The following is a 17,785-nucleotide window of genomic DNA, read 5'->3' on the forward strand; positions in this document are numbered from 1 at the left end:
TAAATTATAATGAAGGTTTAATCTGTATGCTTGTTTAATGATTAATAAAAGCATACTACTGAAATATATTAATTAATTATTCAACTAAATGACTATTTCCCTCTTTTAGTGGCTGGTCATTAAAGGTAAATTTGTCTAAGGAGAATTTTTAGTTTCTGTAACTGATCTGCCTTCATGAAGCCACAGGTAATTTTCTGTTTGTGAGATTCTAATATTTTTATAATGACAGAAGTGTCAGATGTCTGTTATTTAAGCATAACTGCAGTTAATATTGGAAATCCAAGATCCCTGGACAAGGCCCAGCTCTGTAGGCTGCAGTACAGAGGGCTGTGTAGGAGTGTGCTGAGCATATTTAATTTGCTCTGAGTCCTGACAGTTGATATTTTAGGATTTGCCCTGGTGGATGCTGTTGTGCAGAAGGATTTGTGTCATCAGTGAGACCCAGAGTGGGGGATCTTTGTTTCCTGTGAGGGCTTCTCCCTCGTGCTCACCCAGGGCACTGGATGCCTCTGTCCTGATGTCTCTGCTGATGACATCCCTGTCCCTCTGAGGTCACAGCCTTCTCCTTCCCTTCTGCCAGCCCCCAAAGCTGGAAGGGAGAGAAGTTATCATTTGTTGTCATCATTATTCTGTGATCTCTGGAATAGCCGTTTTATCATGTAAAATGTGCTTTTAAAGCAATGAAGAACTGTGTGTTTTTGAAAACCGAAGTGAAAGGAGAATGCAGCTGTATTCCAGGAAGGGATGCAAGCACAGTTTCATTTTCTGAGGTGGGAAGTGGACACCCAAATCCTGGTCATTTAAGGATACCATTTCCCTGGTACAAGGGGAGCTGTGGGCACAAGCAGCAGTGTCACCTCCTGCTTTGTCGCTGCACGTGCTCATCTGTGCCCCTGTGTTTTATTGGGATCAGTGAGCTGATTTACAGGAAACTGTTTTTTAATAAATTTTGGGGGTTTTGTTTAAATTAGGATTAAAATTAGGATTCCCTGACCTGATTCAAAGCCAGCTCTTCAAGTGGTGAAGAACCTGGAGTTTACGAAAGATACAAAGCAGCCAGAAGAGGAAAAACATGTCTGTATATCCAAAGACAGAAAGTCCTGATTCCACCTCCATCTCCAGCTATATCTGGTTGTGAGCCAGTTGTGGACTCAGGAGCTGTGGGCTGTGACACCAAAGCTGGGTACAGGGGCTGATGGCTGAGGGTCAGTGTGGTGTTATCACACCCATTGCTCTCCAGGGTATGGCCCAGTTGTACTGGGGAGCAAAGGGCAGAGACCTGCCCCATGTCCTCCCAGTGGTGCCATGTCCATACAACACATATTAGACCCCAGCCATCATTAGAAGTCAAGGGACCTGGGCAGCAAACACTTCTGTGCAGGCAGGGCAGTTGATTTGCCACATCCCCACAGCCATGGGAATTTTGTTTGGTACTGGTGCTACTGGTTTACAGAATCACAAAATCACAGAACAGTTTGGGTTGGAAGGGACCTTAAAGCTCATGTTGTTCCACCCCCTGCCATGAGCAGGAACACCTTCCACTATCTCAGGTTGCTCAGAGCTCCATCCAGCCTGGCCTTGAACACTTCCAGGGATGGGGTAGCCACAGCTTCTCTGGGCAACCCTGTTCTCCTTCCAGTCTCAAAGAATCTGTGCCCAATGCAGCCCTCCCTCAGGTTTCCTGGTCTCAGGAATCAGGTTGCTCCTTCACAGCAACACACAACGAAACAGTATTGGAAACTAAGAACCCAGGAGGGTAAAATGATGGCCTGGCAATGTGTTTAAGCATTCAGGCTCGTACTGATGGCACCTGTAGGCTCCAGAGGGTGATCTTGGAGTTGCTCGTTTCAGTCTGATGATTTCCTCCTTTCTTGTTTTTTCTCTTTCCTGATGTCTTTGGGATTTGTGGAGGTAAAGGTCTTTATGGCTCTGAGGTTCACAGGGATCACTGCTAGCACAGCCTCATACATTTTCCAATGGTCTTTTTCGTAAGAGCAGGTGGGCTGATGAGTTTAATTTCCACTGCCCCGACAGAGTGAACCCAGTATGGATTCAAGCCCATCTGTGGCTGGGCAGCAGGAGCAAGTCCCTGCCTCAAGCACTGACTTTAGCATTAGTTATCCAACTAGTTTTCCACCACAAGAGGACATTCCCTGCCCAATTCTCCATGTGATCACATGGGAAGGTGGTACAGGATAGGGAGATGTGAGTGCCCATTTTATTCAGGTGGAAATGAGGGTTAAACTGCAGCCTGAGGTGTTTCCCTCGGTGCTTGACAAGTTTGCTGCACTTATTTCTCTCTGAAATAAGCTTATTACATGTGCTTCTCTCTGGTCTTGCAGCTTTTATTTCAGTAAAATAATCTACGCCCAGAGCAATGATCTGCAGAGATTTTTCTCTACCTGGGATTATTCTATCAGCCTAAAATGTCTTTATTGGTAATATGAAATTATTAGCATGGTTTCCCTATGTTTTGACAGTGTTGTTACAACTTTAGTTTCTTGTAAGAGAAAGAAATAATTGGCATTCATCACCATTTCCATATAAATACCAACATCTGTGCACTTTCCATTTACCTTCTCATCCTCAGAAACCCAAGTTGTTTACCATTTTTTAATTGTGATTCACGAGCAAGGTTTTACGAAGTGCTGAAAGTAATCTCAGAAAAATGAAAATGTTTATCCTGCAGAAGATTTTTATCGTCACAAGAGCTCTTTGAAGGCAAAGAACCTGCAGCTCTTGCTCTAGCCTTTGTGCTGGGTAATGGGTACTGCTAAATTTGAGAGTGCTAATTAGTCCAAGATAGACTACTCTGCTGTTTACTATGTCAGGCAAATTAGAGATCCCACTGTGACGAACTGAATAGAAACAATGTTCAAATAACTGGATTTAAATCTCCAAAATCGTAATGTAATTACTTCAGTGACAGGACTACCAGCTGTTTATAGGCCTTTAAATCTGCATAATGAACAGCCCTGTGATCTTGGTGTACACAAGCACTTTGAGAGGTTTAACAAAATTTCTCAGGCACATATGATTTTTTCATACCTTCCATTTTGCTGCCCTCTGAGAGGCTGGTGGTTCATTGGAAGTGGCAATAGAAGTTGAATGTTACAGTTCAACCCCACCACGGCGCCTGATCTGCTCTTCTGGATTTGTATGCAAAATCCTCCATCTTTAGCAACATTTTGGAAACAAGTTTTTGTCTCCTCAGTTGTGGTTCCAAACTGTTCCAAAAAGCTTCATTGTAGCCGTAGAAGCCTGGAGGGTGAGGATTGCTGTTGGTTTGGGTTTTCAAGGTTCCTCGAGCAGCTCCGCGCCGGGGAGGTTTTTGTTTAGACTGCTGAGAGAGGAGGAGGTGGCAATCAGGGAATAATCCTGCACCACTAAGGTGCACCCTTGTGGTTTTCACATGCCATTGGTGGCTGATGAGATGTTTGCAGCCACCAGCAGCCCATGTGTGACTTTAGTCGTGCCACTTCTCAGGTCCCTTTTCACCATCAAAACTCGGAGCCAGCAGTTGTGTCACTGATCCTTTGGGCACCGGCATCTCGTTGAAGGCTGACAGCTCTGAATAAAGACTAAGCTGCAGCCAGGTAATTGCATTAGGGAGTGGAATGACCTATTTTTGGGATATTATTGCTCATCACACGGATTAGGTCAGTGCCTGTGAGTCAGCTGGACACGGCAGCACAATCCAGGTCACTGGCAGTGGGTGACAGTGGGTGACACAATCCCTGGGGACAACGGGAGGAGGTGAGAGTGAATGGGGTGACCGGTGTGTCCCCTCCATGACCTCATCCTCGGGAAGGAGGAAATAGGCAGCCCCTGTGCAAGGAAGTGGGCAATAAATTGGAAAATCTTCAAATGTGGAGAGTTTTCTGTGTGGGTGATAGGAAACAACGTGTCTCACAGCGGGTGACTCACGGGGCTCAGTCAGTTTGCTGGGGGGCCTTGGAGCAGCCAAACAGAAAACTGAATTTTTATCCTCGACTTTTTAACCCAGGAGTAAAAGGTCTGATTTCAGCCATGATTAGAAATTGAAGCTAAAGAAGTCAGGTTTAAGAAGCTGGTGCAAATTTTACCAAAGATTTATTTGATGTTCAATGACTTTATCAAGCTCTGTCATACCTTCTTCATTAACTGCTATTTTTTAAATAAAAGAAATTATGCTTTTCAAGATCATATTCTCTAACGAAATGAAAAAGATTTAGGAAGGCCAGGTGAGACACTAATTGATTTTTTTTTTCTGGATAAATTCCATTAATATTTAAGTAGCATTTGGACAGAGGGGACTGAAATCTCCCGCATCATCCCCAGAACTCATTTAGTATGAAAATGTTTTCGTAAACCTATCAACTTTACAGCTTTTTCAGAGGTATTAGTGATTTTTAAGACTGAAATATTAAGGAGGGTCAGAAGTCTCAATAGCCACAGTGTAGGACCTGAACAGCTGGAAAGCCCGAGAACCACCTTCCTATGGGTCCTCCTGGGGGAAGGACCTCCTGGGAGCTTCAGCATTTCTCTGAGATGAGCAGAAGCTCAGACAGTCTCACCCTCAAACCTTTAACTAATGGCTTATTGCATTTTTTATAAATAATACCAAAGTGTCATCTGTTGACTGCAGCTGAAGGAATTCATTGCATGAAGTCATTGGCATGGGATGTGCAAAGTTTGGGCAGCACCCCTGGGTGTAGGCACTGCTTTATATTCTCTGGATGAATTCCCAGTCGAGTGCTATGGGCACGCAAATCTCAACATCACCTCAACATTTATCTTAGATTCAAGGCTAATTTATTTTTTAGGGGGCTGTTGATTTTAAAAAAGCAGTGTTTAAAAAAACGTTTTGTATCTTAGGACTTCTCTGGGCAAATGAGCTTTTGGGGAATTATTTTTTTCAGTTCAGTAAAAAAAGCAGTTAAATTAGAGAACCACCACTGCTCTTCAGGGACTGGCAACACATTCTCAAGCACATGTTTTAAGTCCTAACAAAGTTTGAGAATTTGCATTCGTGTTAGAAGAAAATGTGTGTATATTCTGTATATTTTGATAAATTTTGCCACTGATTTTCTCTTTTAAGTGTTTTGATGATTTAGTGGTAAATAGGAAGTCAGGGGCTGGTTCCAACACAATCATTTCATCTGTTCTCTGTCTAAACATTTACTAACTTCCCAAGCAGGCAAGTTACTCATCCTGTTGGAGGTGCAGTTCAGCATTAATTAAAATGTATTACAAGGATGACCCATTTACATTCATTTACAACTTGCTGAAGTGGCTTCTTTCTCCCACTGTGGAAGTGTCAGACCTGGTGCACACAGGGCTGGTGGAAATACCAGAAACTCAGTAGTTTCACATGGTTTGAATAAAACACCAACCAAGTGTTTCATGCCTCTCTATCTATACCTTTATTTAACTGTGATGCATCTCTGGAAATGCTGGATATCTGCTTTGAAATGCCTTGTTTTCTATCATTCACAATAGTTGTCTCCAAAAGTGATACAAGGCTATGAAACTTGATAAGGAACTTCTAAAATGCAATTCAGAAGACTATCAGCTTGGGGAATTGTCCACCTTATGCCCCATTTTATCTTTGCTTGGTGGGAAAGAACCTTAATTCAGGTCTGTATGATGTGCTTGGCAGGTTATTATAGCTCTGAAGGTGTGCTGCTCTTCCACTTCAAAATACACTTTCTTTTTAGTATTGAGTATTAGCAATATTTAAAGGCACATATAATCTTTATTTTTCTCATTTATACCAATTTTTAATTTAGTTTTCACTTAAATTTTGAATTCTAATCCTAAAATCTTTCAAGGATTAGCCTTATTTCTGCCTGATGTTTGCATGTGTGTTTTTTACTCACACATAACAACCTGAGAGGAGCCAAGAGACACCATGAATGTTTAGCCATGACAGTAGCCTTTTGACTCCACACTGCTTCACAAAGGATATTTTTATAACCAAGGTGGATTGATTATTTTCTTGGAGGATTTTCCCCAGACTCCCTTTTTAATCCATCCCTTCAAAGCCCTGCACAGCCACACACCTTGTTGCAGGCACAGCTGTGGGCAGTGGTGGGTCTGATGCCCTTCAAGATTGTTTCTGTGCCATCAGGAGAGAATTATTCTGGAGGAAGAGCACCTGCCCAGCTCCTGGCCTCTGTGGTGCTTTCCAGCACTCCAACACAGAACCCAGGCTGTCTTAGGGGCTTGTAGGAAAAATACAGATTAGCTTTTGGTGCTGTACACAGAAAAGGTCGTGGGGCTGCAGATCCCCACGTGGGTTTTGCTTGTTCTGGTGCCTGTGCACAGGGGTCTGGAAGTGTTAATGTGTCTTCATGCCCCACCCTTGGAAGTGTCCAAGGCCAGGTTAGATAGGGCTTGGAGCAACCTGGGATAATGGAAGATGTCTCTGCCCATGGCAGGGGATTGGAATGAGATGGGCTTTAAGGTCCCTTCCAACCCAAACCATTCTGTGATTCTGCAATTAACAGCTTTTATTTAGGAAAAAGAGGAGGGGAGATCCCTAAAACAATTAGTTTTATTGCAGAAAACCTACCTCTGAGAATTCCTGGAGTAAAAATTCATTGATTTGAGCAGCTTTCACTTGGTGCACAGGAGAGGATATAAACCCAGGCCCTGCTGGTCAGTCACACTCTCTGTATCACACCCCTGGGGAGGTCTGCCTTGACTTACTGTGGGAGGACTTCATGCAGGCAGTGCAGGTTTGTGCTGGGGTGTCATTTCTAGTTCCCTCATCTGCTCTTCTGTGCCCAAGGACAGGGGAATATGCAAGGAACTGGCTATGACATCAGGGATCTCCTACTGAGGACCATATTACCATAATGCCTGAATTTGCTGTGCAGCATGAAATGCCTCCTGGTTTTGTTTTGCACTGCAGAGAACCCACAGTGATGGTTTTATGTGATTTCAAACTTACCCTGTGCCATTCTCTGGATTGGAGGACATGCCTTGTGGGAAGGGATGCCTCCTGCAGCCCTGAGCTGTCAGGATTAGTGTGAACCTTGAGCAGCAAGGGAGGCTGAGCCTCCTCTGGAATATGCTGGGATCCACAGTGCTCCCAGAAAATCAGTGACCCTGGCCCCCAATCCTGCATCAGGATCTTCTGGGTCACAGGCAAAATCTGCTCCCTTTGGTTTCAGGGTTATTTGGACAGCAATAGCATCCAAGTGTTTATTCGAGTTAATCAATGTATAAATGAACATTAAAACACTAATAAATAAAAGACAAATTATGTTTTCCTAGCAAATTGGGCATGTTGCTTGTGTGTACTGAGGATTTAATAAGAATGATTAAGTGTAGGCAACTGCTGAGTGGAGAAAAGTTAGTCCTGAGGCAGAAGAGGCTTCACAGCCTCTCTCCTTTCTCAAATTGTGCTTGGAAAACTGCACCAGTTCAGAACAGAAACTGTTGCAAAGCTCCCTTTTTGATTAGAGGGATAGAACATTCCTCCTTTGAGAAAAGGCTGAGAGACTTGGGATTGTTCAACCTGGAGAGGAAAAGGCTCCAGGGAGAATTTAGAGACCCTTCCAGAGCCTAAAGAGGCTCCAGGAGAGCTGGAGAGGGACTTTGGACAAGGGCCTGGAGGGACAGGAGAAGGGGCAGTGGCTTCCCGCTGCCAGAGGGCAGGGTTAGATGGGATACTGGGAAGAAATTCTTTGCTGTGAGCGTGGTGAGGCCCTGGCACAGGTTGCCCAGAGAAGCTGTGGCTGCCCCTGGATCCCTGGAAGTGTCCAAGGCCAGGTTGGACGGGGCTTGGAGCAACCTGGGCTAGTGGAAGCTGTCCCTTCCCATGGCAGGGTGGTGGAACAACAGGTCCCTTCCAAACCAAACCATACCATTCTATGATTCCATGATCCTATGAAGTTTACATAGAGATACAGCTTACTCCCACCTTGTATGAGCACCATCCTTTCCCATTCAGAAACCAGTTTTCGCAGAGGAGGTGTTAAAATCACCTATTCTTGAGAATCACTGACTGCTAAGATCAGTAATTATTTTCCTCTATCCAGGGAAATGCTGATTGGAATTATCACAGATCTCTCCATATTTGATCAGAGAAGAGTAATGTGATTTTCCTCCTTCTAACACTGGGCATAATTATTCAAAGCCCTTCCAGACAGGTGTAAATTGAATCAGAAATGATGGTACCAGGCCAGGTTCCCAACACACATCAGCTGAGGACATGGCAATGTGGCACAAGGATGTGGGGAAGGTGGATCACTTGAGAGAGCAGAAACCATCACTGGTTCTTAATCTGAATAAAGGGCATACACAGCTACATGTGACAATGACAAAACCCATATGGCACTAAAATGAATGAACTCTACAATGAAGGTGGTTGCTGTGGGTCTTATCCAACCTCCTCATTCTGTAGGGCAGCTTCAGGATCAAACACAGCTCCAGATGAAGCTGTTAAATATCTTTCCATTGACCTGAGGAGATTTGGATCTGGCCTTAAGCTTTCAAAACTTCAACCAGCAGTAGCACATCACGGCTACATGGAACAGGACCTTTAAGATTTAAATAAATGCAGATTTCTCCAGTATTAACTTTATTTTCCCTCTGCTAGATAACCTCTTCAAACCAAGAGAAAGGTACATTCCTGAGAAGGAGATGCATATGAGATCTAAAAGGTAAAAATCTCTCCAGTTTACTTGTGGTTTTCTTCCACTGTATCACTTTGATAGATTTGGTGCAGCCCTGCCCTTTTAGCACCACTTTTCTACCAGTTTCAGCCAGCGTGGCATGAAAACTAAGTCCCCAACAGGTAACTCCTGTAGAAAATTCAAAAATGGAAGCAGTGCAGTCACTTTGGTGTTTTGTTGTTTTTTTTTTTTTGTGATGTCTGATCTTTGACTGCATTGCACTTTGTGCCCTCATGAGCAGCAAGGGAAGCTGTGAAGGGCCACCACGTGGAATTTATCCTGATTTTAAGAGTGCTCAATATGTGTCCCATTCCTCTCCTCCAACATACAATCTCCAGCCCAAATGGGCTCCTTCGAGAACTCGGTATTGCAAAATATCACGAGGAAAAATCAGAATTGAACAGGCTTTTTGTGCATGCAAAAACAGGACTGCTGGGAAGGAAGGTCCAGCTTTCTTTCCAAACTCCTGTGAATTTTATCGTTGATTTTAATGGAAAAAGATCAGACCAGAAGTCACCTTTTTTAAAGGCAACTCTTGTTATTTTGAAAATGGAAAGATTGTGTTCTCCTGGTAAAAAGAATTCCTAATGGCAGTGAAAAAATGTTAACAGTCTACAGTCTTATAATGATGGTTTTCTTGTATTTTAGAAAAATACTTGAAAATGATTGCTTGGTATTAATTTTGTGACATAAATTAAAAAGAAATAGTGTACAGGACAAATTCTGGTTTGAATTATGTTGCTATAAATTGAAACCAACTCCACTGAGCTCGTTAGAAGCTACTGCAGACTTACACTGATGCATTGAGATAACCTGATCACATCTCTTTCTTTACTGTTTTTCATTCCAATATTAGAATTTCCAACAAGATTTTCAACAAATCCGATTTAATATAAAACCATTATTGTTAATAATTTATAATCCCCCTGCCATAGATCTACTTCAGGTACTTAGAGATGCCATTAATGACAAATATTGCATTGAAAGCAAACATTTCCTATAGAAGTCCAATAGATGACATGTGAACTTCATTTTCTGAATTCATTGCAGGATTTATGACAATTTACCTGAAGTTAAAAAGAAACAAGAAGAAAAGCAGAAAAGGATCATCATGCAGAGTAACAGGCTGCGAGTGGAGATGTTTAAAAAGGTAAGGATTTACTGTGAAAGCCAAGTAGAGTTTTGTAACCCTGCAAATGGGTCTGTAGAGGCACTGGGGAGACTGTGCTCACCATGTGCAAACCCTGAGAGCTGGGGATGGCTTTTAAATCTTGTCCTCGGGTTCAGGCACTTCTTTAAACTTGAATTAACAGCTGAACCTTCACAGAAGGATAGAATGGTTTGGGTTGGAAGGAACCTTAAAGACCATCTCGTTGGCCATGGGCAGAGACACCTTCCACTAGACCAAGTTTCTCTGAGCCCCATGTTGGACTAAGCACCTCAGATTTTTATTTTTTAAAAATCAGTAATTAATTACGATAGAAAGCTGCAGGTGCAGACTGGAGGCATTCCCAAAATGCTCCATGTTGCAGGTAAGTACTAGTTTCTCCTTGATTAAATGCTCTGTTCCTCCATCTAACAACACCCTTCCTGACCAAGATGGAAAAGCCTGCAGTATTTGGTTATTTTTTGAACAACGTAATGAGTATATTTGAAGTCTGAGAATGCCAATACCATCTCACCTCCCTTATCACTGAAGTTTTCTACCACCTCATGTATTTTAACAGTATCTTAAAACTGTTTTTCATCTTTTTTTTAGCAATTACTGGACCAGCTCCTTCACAGAAACACAGAGTGACAAAGGAGTCTCTTGCCCATCATCCTAATTGGATCTTGAATGCCTTTGACTGCTAGATAAGCCATAAATTAACTGTTATCTCAATTACCTGGAGGTATTTTTCTTATCTTTGGCTCTTTAAATAAAGAAAGATCATTTGTATTTCAATTGAAATTTTAAGGCAACTTTCAAGTAATCAAAGACAGTCTGAAAAGGAGCACAACTGTTTCAGAGCATCACCTTTTGGTCAGCTTACCCAGAGGAAATAATTTTAAGAATTTTTAATGCAAATATTGAATTACGGCGGTATTATTTATGTTAATCTTTTGAAAAGTATTCTTCTCTGTAGCAATAGAAGAGAGTTTGTAAGACGTGGAAAACTGATTTCTCTGAAGTATTCTATTAATTGACGTCCTGTGAGTGAAATCCTTGAAGTAAAGAAAAATGAATATTGTTATTTGTTATGTTTAGAAAGTAGTTGAAATAACGTTACCACATAATCATAGCAGCGGCAGTTTCACATTAATACTTAACATACCAAAAGGGAACAATATTTCAGCTTTCTGAGGGACTCTACTTCTGTTCATATATTGAACTGACCTACCAACATTACCAATTAAAAAGCAATATTTAAAGATTTGTTTATAACACATTTTTTTCATGTTTTGCATTGTAATATATATTTTACTCCACTTCTGTGAGCATTCAGTATTTATAGAAATGGCATATTAAGAAGTGGTGCCAAGAAGTATGTTTGCATCAAAACTGCACAAAACTCAAACCATCTGTAATGTTTCCTCCAAAAATATTTAAATCTTTATTTGTACATTCTGGAAGTAAAAACAAGCAGCTTACAAACCAATGGAGTTTATTTATGGAATAAAGTATGAGTGTAATATTGATCCAACCACTCTGTTTTTATTTGGTGCTGTTAAATATAACACAATTATTGAAACTGCTAGAGAAGTCATGTTTTTGTACCCACAAACCCTGTGGTATAAAATATAGTAGAAATCATTTCAAGTGCTAATCTTTGTTGCCCCAACCCCTGATTGAGTGTGCTTGAAGGAGGCTGGAATTTGACCTTTGATATCTCTGCTTTATTTTTCTAATCTAGGCTGAGATGGAAGGTCAGTTTTTTTGGAAGAGGGATGTTTGTGAGCTGGGCTTTGGCCACTGCGACATCCTCCAGCTGTGTGACCTGTGCTGGACACAAGGGACCTGCTTATATTTTGTGCTCTCTTTGTTGGATTATTTAGCCTTTTTGTGTTCCAGTTAACATAGGAATAATGTTAATTTTTGTTCACAGAGAAGACAGAGACCTATTGAACAAATATGTTGCACTCCAGATAGGTATCTTCAAAAATTCATCAAGTAGTTCAACACAATGTAGAGGACATGGAAGGTAAGGTAATGCTGGCTGTGAGGAAGAGGCTGCCAGGGTTCTTCCCCAAAAAAGGTCTTTTTAACCAAGCAAGCAAAGCTTTACTGGAAACCAAAGTCAAATCTGCACCACAGATAACTCAAAGCAGAACTTGCAAAAGGAACTTCAAGAAGGAGCATCCTTCAAGCTTTGCGGCTCAGCTCCGTGGTAGATCTGCTCTCCTGAGGGCTCGTTGGTCCCTCTTGCTGCTCTCCAGGAAAAACACATTGCCTGCCTCAAACAGGAGGGTCTTTCTCTCCCTGGTGCACTCCTGGGTCTCCAGCACAGAGTGATAAATTACAGCCATGCACACACCCACATGGTCTACTAGACTGAATCTGGAGGATTATATTTCAAGCTTTCATCCAGTTCTAGATCACTACAACAGTTAGAGACATTTCCTATAGAATCAATACCCAAACCTCTTTTGATTTCAGTAGGAACTGAGCATTTCTCCCCCTTGGTTGCTTAGTCTCTGGTTTCTTGGCTTCAGAGAAATGTAGTTTTGGTTCATCAAATCAGAACCCTTCAGGAGCATTGTTTCCTGTACATATATCATATCCAGAGAATTATCATATACATTTAAACCTGCTCTACTTTATACCATTGATCCTGATTGTAATCTCACCCTTGAGCCACAGCAAGATGTTTTGGCATGGAGAAAAAGCATTTGGAATTCAGTATCCGTGAAGGACACAGCAAGATACTTCCTCTGTCAGGGATGTCCCCTGGTGTGGGACTGACACCCAGAGCCACCAGAAGAGAACCTCAAAGCTTTTCCCACTTCTTCTCTGGCAGAGTGGAAGAGACAGGGTCTTCCTTGTTGGGAATAAGAGTATTTTACATGGAAATCAGGCATTTGTCCTGCAGGGACGCCCAGGAATTCAATACTCTGTGCCCATACAACTGTATATGTAAATATACGTGTATATTTGATATGCTTCTCACTCTCTGGCCGGGAATATCAGAGGAGCTGATCCTCCTTAAAAATCATGGCACCCAGATGATCCTCGTGAGGAAATGAATGATGTGAGTATTTTATGGGATGGAGAGCACAGGCTTCAGGTGAGTTTTTGCTCCTTGGAACCCCCATTGATATTCTGACCCTCCTGATGCCCTCAACACCTCAACTGACCTGATTTCCTCTCCCTTTTGAAGTTGTTGGGCCTGGGATACCACACCAACCTGCTGCATCCTCACCTCCCCTGGCTCATGAACAACTCCACCTGCTCACAGCCTTAAGCCAGTGCACGACTCAAAAAATCTTTTGTGTTTGTATAATGGATATTTCCAAATATTTTTATTCTCTCTAAATGGAATTTTCAAAATCTTCAGGACAAATACATGGCAATTTGAGGTGGAGATTCTCTTATATAACTAAGCTTGGGAGTATAACTATTGAGGAAAATGCATGATGCAAATCACTGTCTGAGAATGTTTTACATGATGTGAAACCTTTGATTCAGAAAATGGAAAACTATCTCTGTTGCAAACCTAATTTCTCTCTTTCCGGGCCTGAGAAAAGAAGGTACCCACCAAACAATTCTGACATTCATTTCAGCTCCACAATCCAGTCATTGTGGCAGAAAATAGATGGTACAGGAAAATGTTACTTCACAAAAACAGGAGCCTCACAGGCATAGCCCTGTACAAGCAGCAGCAGCTTAATGGAGTTTAGAGTTAAGGAAAAAGTGCTGTGATCTCACTTTGGACTTGCAGGTACTTCAAAATAAAAAGCATTTGCCGTCAGATAAAAGAGTTGGAGATCACCAACACTGGCCAAACTCTGGAATTTTCCTTCTTATTGGAAAAACTTGCTGATTGAGTTCAAAGTCTCTGGGTGTCAGCTGTATCTTCAAGAGGGACAGATTTCCTGCTGGGACAACTCTACAAGGATTAACATATCTGGTAATAGCCATTGGTCATATTTGTTGGGTCATCTCACACTGCTGCTCTGTACGTGCCCGTAGAGCAGGTTTTAATAATCAGTGTTGGTTGGGGAGAGATGTTGAGATGGTTTGGGGGTGTTAAGGCACAGAGCCTGTGTAGCTTTGTCAACACATGGACTTGGTATTGTCCTTCCAGAATACAAAGCCTCTCCATAGGGTTGGAATTTTTTCTTTATGGGAAATCAAGCCCACATGGGGAACACACAGTGGTTTAGGTGTGCAAGACATGGTGTTTGTTTGCTTGCTGGCATCATTAATTTCATCTGACAGAAATGCCTCATTAAGGGCTGAAAGTCATTGTAAGGTAAAGCACTGAGGGTTACAGTGTTCTGGGGATTTATTTAAACTCAAATATTTTCCTGTGTATGTGTACGCAAGTCATTAATTACTTCTTCGAGTTTACTCAGCTGGTCAGATGGATGAGGAGAATGTCTGGGTAAGACTTTTTAGGGGTTTTTTTGTTGAATATCTGGAATTGGTCACGTTAGTGTAATGTTTTCTGTGAGAGAGCTGATTTACAATGAAAACAGCACACAAAAGCAGGGATAAAGTTTCTGGCAGCTCTCTCCAGAGGAAACCGTTCCCTGATACAGCCATCACAGTAAGAGCTCCACGGCTAAAAATACCCCAGCTTGCCTCATCTGAAGGGCTGTTTGCCCCCTTGACTTGAGGAACAGACATGCCTGTGTGCTTTGATGGGTGGGTAATTATCTTTTCAGGAGCATTGACTGGCCACTTGTTCACTGCCAGAGTAAATCAGGATGCAAGGTTGTCCCACAGGGTCATATTTCCAGCTCTGTGACTCCAGCCAGTGTAGTTTGTCACTCAGTGGTTCCTTGCTGGGCTGGGGTTGGGCTGGATGCCTGTGAGATGCCCTCACTGTGCTCCCCCGCTGCCCTGGCCACAGGTCAGCACCGGGCAAGGGGGGCTGGAGAAGTCCCAACCCCAGCTGAGACCATTCCCCATCTGCAGCCTTCTGAATAAAGGGGGTTTATTTTAACAGTGGCACAAACTGAAGTGCAACAAAAACAGATCCTGGTTAACAAAGCTAATGAAAATCTTTCAAATATACTGTAGGTAGAGAAACTCGATTTGCGTCTGAAAATATTAACTAAGTTTACATTTAAATATGTGTCTACTGACATCAAAATCACAAAAATTCTTGCCCAAAATCCTTACTTAGAGAGAGGAGCCTGTGCTGCTCCTGGAGTGGTGCCAGTCTGCCCATCAATAATGATGTACTGGTGTGTTGGGCTCTGGAAGAGAAACTTGTCTCCCAGCTGAGCTACCTGGGGGTATCTTGGGAGATCATGGTTTGTCTCTTGCAAAGTCTGTTTAGCTGTGACAAAACTGTTGGAGGAAGCATGTCATGCATATTAGGAAAAAATTCCTCCCTGTGAGGGTGGTGAGGCCCTGGCACAGGTTGCCCAGAGAAGCTGTGGCTGCCCCATCCCTGGAAGTGTCCAAGGCCAGGTTGGACAGGGCTTGGAGCAACCTGGGCTAGTGGAAGGTGTCCCTGCCCATGACAGGGGGGGTGGAATGATATGAACTTTAAGGTCTCTTGCAACACAAACCATCCTGTGATTCTATGTGAAAACACATTTCTACGCTGAGAACATAAAGCATCCTCTTTTTTAGGTCAGGAATCTTACTTTTCCTAGTTCTCCTTGGCTCCATACCAAAGCTGTAGGAGGGAGAATTACTTAATATCCATTTAAAATGACCCACAGAATAAGATAACGAGGTGTATCATCTCCCTACCAGCTGCAGAGTGACTAAAAAGGAAGAAAAAGGGAGATGAAACTGCACAAATTTTCCCATGGTACACAGTTATACAAAAGGATATAAAATAGCAAAAGTGCATTGAACTTCTTGAGGATTGTGTTGCATAGATAGGAAAATGTAAAAGAGCTCCTAATTGCAGAAATTTGGTTGTTTTTTAAAAAAAAAATTGGTCACAGTGCTGTATTTTTAGACTTTGTGTTTTAAAATATTTTTGTCTCCTACAGTATCTTACAAGGACTAGACTTTAGTTAACATATAGTTATAGGAAGATGCTCATGCAAACACCTATTACATGGAGACTGCTCTGAGGTTCTAGAATTACTGCAAGTCTGCAACTGGCTTGAGAAATTGGCAGTAGAAAATGGCAAAAAACCTCTTTGAAGACCTTCCTCTTCTTCCTTGGGCCATCTGCTAATTCACTCTGTAATGTGCAGCTCTTGAAGCTGTGCTTGAAGAATGGGGAGACTTGCATTTCTATTTCCTGTTTCTGTGGGTTTTTTAGAACTTTTTGGTCCCTAAAGTGAGCACTTTTTATCCCCCTATATCCTCTTATGGGGAAAGTTAATAAAAACCATGACCAAAGGATGCTCAGGGGAGTGGTGTCCAGTCTGAATGTGGGTTGGTCTTCTGATTGCCTGATAATGGTGTCTAAAAGAAAAGTCCCTCAGCAGTCACTAAATTAATTGTGATATATAACTGTGACCAGGGAGTTGAACAAAAGCCACTGTCAGGACAGAAGTCTGGTTTTGTAGCTGGGTTGTCCTCTGGAATTGTGTCACTGCAGAAGGAGGCAGGGGAATATGCTGGAGACAGACTGTGCCATTTCATACCTGAGGAAATTATCATGGCAATTTGGTATGAGAAAAAATCATGGAATCACAGGAAAGTTTGGGTTGGAAGGGACCTTAAAGACCATCCAGTCCAACCCCTGCCATGGGCAGGGACACCTTCCACTAGCCCAGGTTGCTCCAAGCCCCATCCAACCTGGCCTTGGACACTTCCAGGGATAGGGCAGCCACAGCTTCTCTGGGCAACCTGTGCCAGGGCCTCCCCACCCTCACAGCCAACAATTCCTTCCCAATATCCCATCTAGCCCTGCCCTCTGGCATTGGGAAGCCATTCCCCCTTGTCCAAAGTCCCTCTCCAGCTCTCCTGGAGCCCCTTTGGGCACTGGAAGGGGCTCTAAATTCTCTCTGGAGCCTTTTCCTCTCCAGGTGAACACCCCAGCTCTCCCAGCCTGGCTCCAGAGCAGAGGGGCTCCAACTCACTGTCCATAGGATCATTTAGACTGGAAAAGCCCTCTAAGAGTAACAGTGCCAAGGCCACCACTAAATCATGTCCCCAGGTGCCACATCTACATGGCTTTTAAATCCCTCCAGACTCCGCCACTGCCCTGGGCAGCTGTGCCAATGCCTGACCACCCTTTCCAGCAAGAAACATTTCCTAATAGCCAGTCTAAACCTGTCTTCCCCATAATCCCCCAACAGCAGCTGTGTCCTCCACAGCACTGCAGTGATGTCAGGGAAAGGGAGCCACCAGTGAGTTCCAGAATTCCAATTTCTGGAGGAATAACCCAGTGATCAGGTATTATATCCACATTAGTTCTTTGTGACTAATGTTGTTACAATGAATACCAGAGGAATTAGTAATGAATGCCCACTTACTGTAAAGTGGTGCCAAATCTATACTTAACTTGTAATGCTACTGGGAGCATATATATAATTTTCGTGTTTGTTATTATGTAAAAATATAACTTTGAGGGCTCATTGGTCTAAATTTAATTATGTAATGGCCTAAGTTAAACTGCATGAAAGATATATAATTATGGGCTGACTGCTCTATTTAATACTATTAGCTGATGTTACAAAACCAGCATTTTACTTCTATTTGTTTTACTTCTGAGAGGTTTCACTTACTTTGTTTAGGACCCAAAGCAAATGGAAGTTTTGCAACAGAATCTAACAGTCAGAAAAATGCCTATAATAAAGAAGCTCTCTTTCATTCTTCCTTTCATAAATAACTTGAGATTAAGACCTAATTGATTTTGTTCTCCTGTGATGTATACCACAGTAATTTTTAACGATTTCTCTCAAGTTTCCCATTAGGAATATTTATTTTTCTTTAAAAATGCCCCAAAATATGCTGTCCTCCTAATTTACTGTCACAGCTTTTATGATGATGGATG

General features: G+C 42.4%; 1 protein-coding gene across 1 annotated transcript in view; it reads left to right on the forward strand.

Annotated features, from left to right (window-relative positions):
• The window catches only part of CUNH10orf90 (chromosome unknown C10orf90 homolog), a 35,137-nt gene extending 23,739 nt beyond the window's left edge, over nt 1–11,398 (forward strand). The window contains exons 7-9 of the mRNA XM_039385103.1: nt 8,591–8,654; nt 9,717–9,816; nt 10,426–11,398. Coding sequence (XP_039241037.1) covers nt 8,591–8,654; nt 9,717–9,816; nt 10,426–10,464 — 203 coding nt within the window. The 3' untranslated portion in view covers nt 10,465–11,398. The remainder of the gene's footprint in view (nt 1–8,590; nt 8,655–9,716; nt 9,817–10,425) is intronic.
• The last annotated feature ends 6,387 nt before the right edge of the window (nt 11,399–17,785 follow it).

Source organism: Pipra filicauda, unplaced genomic scaffold, assembly GCF_003945595.2.
Source record: "Pipra filicauda isolate LSUMZ 115617 unplaced genomic scaffold, ASM394559v2 scaffold395_size657635_pilon, whole genome shotgun sequence".
Lineage (NCBI taxonomy): Eukaryota > Metazoa > Chordata > Aves > Passeriformes > Pipridae > Pipra > Pipra filicauda.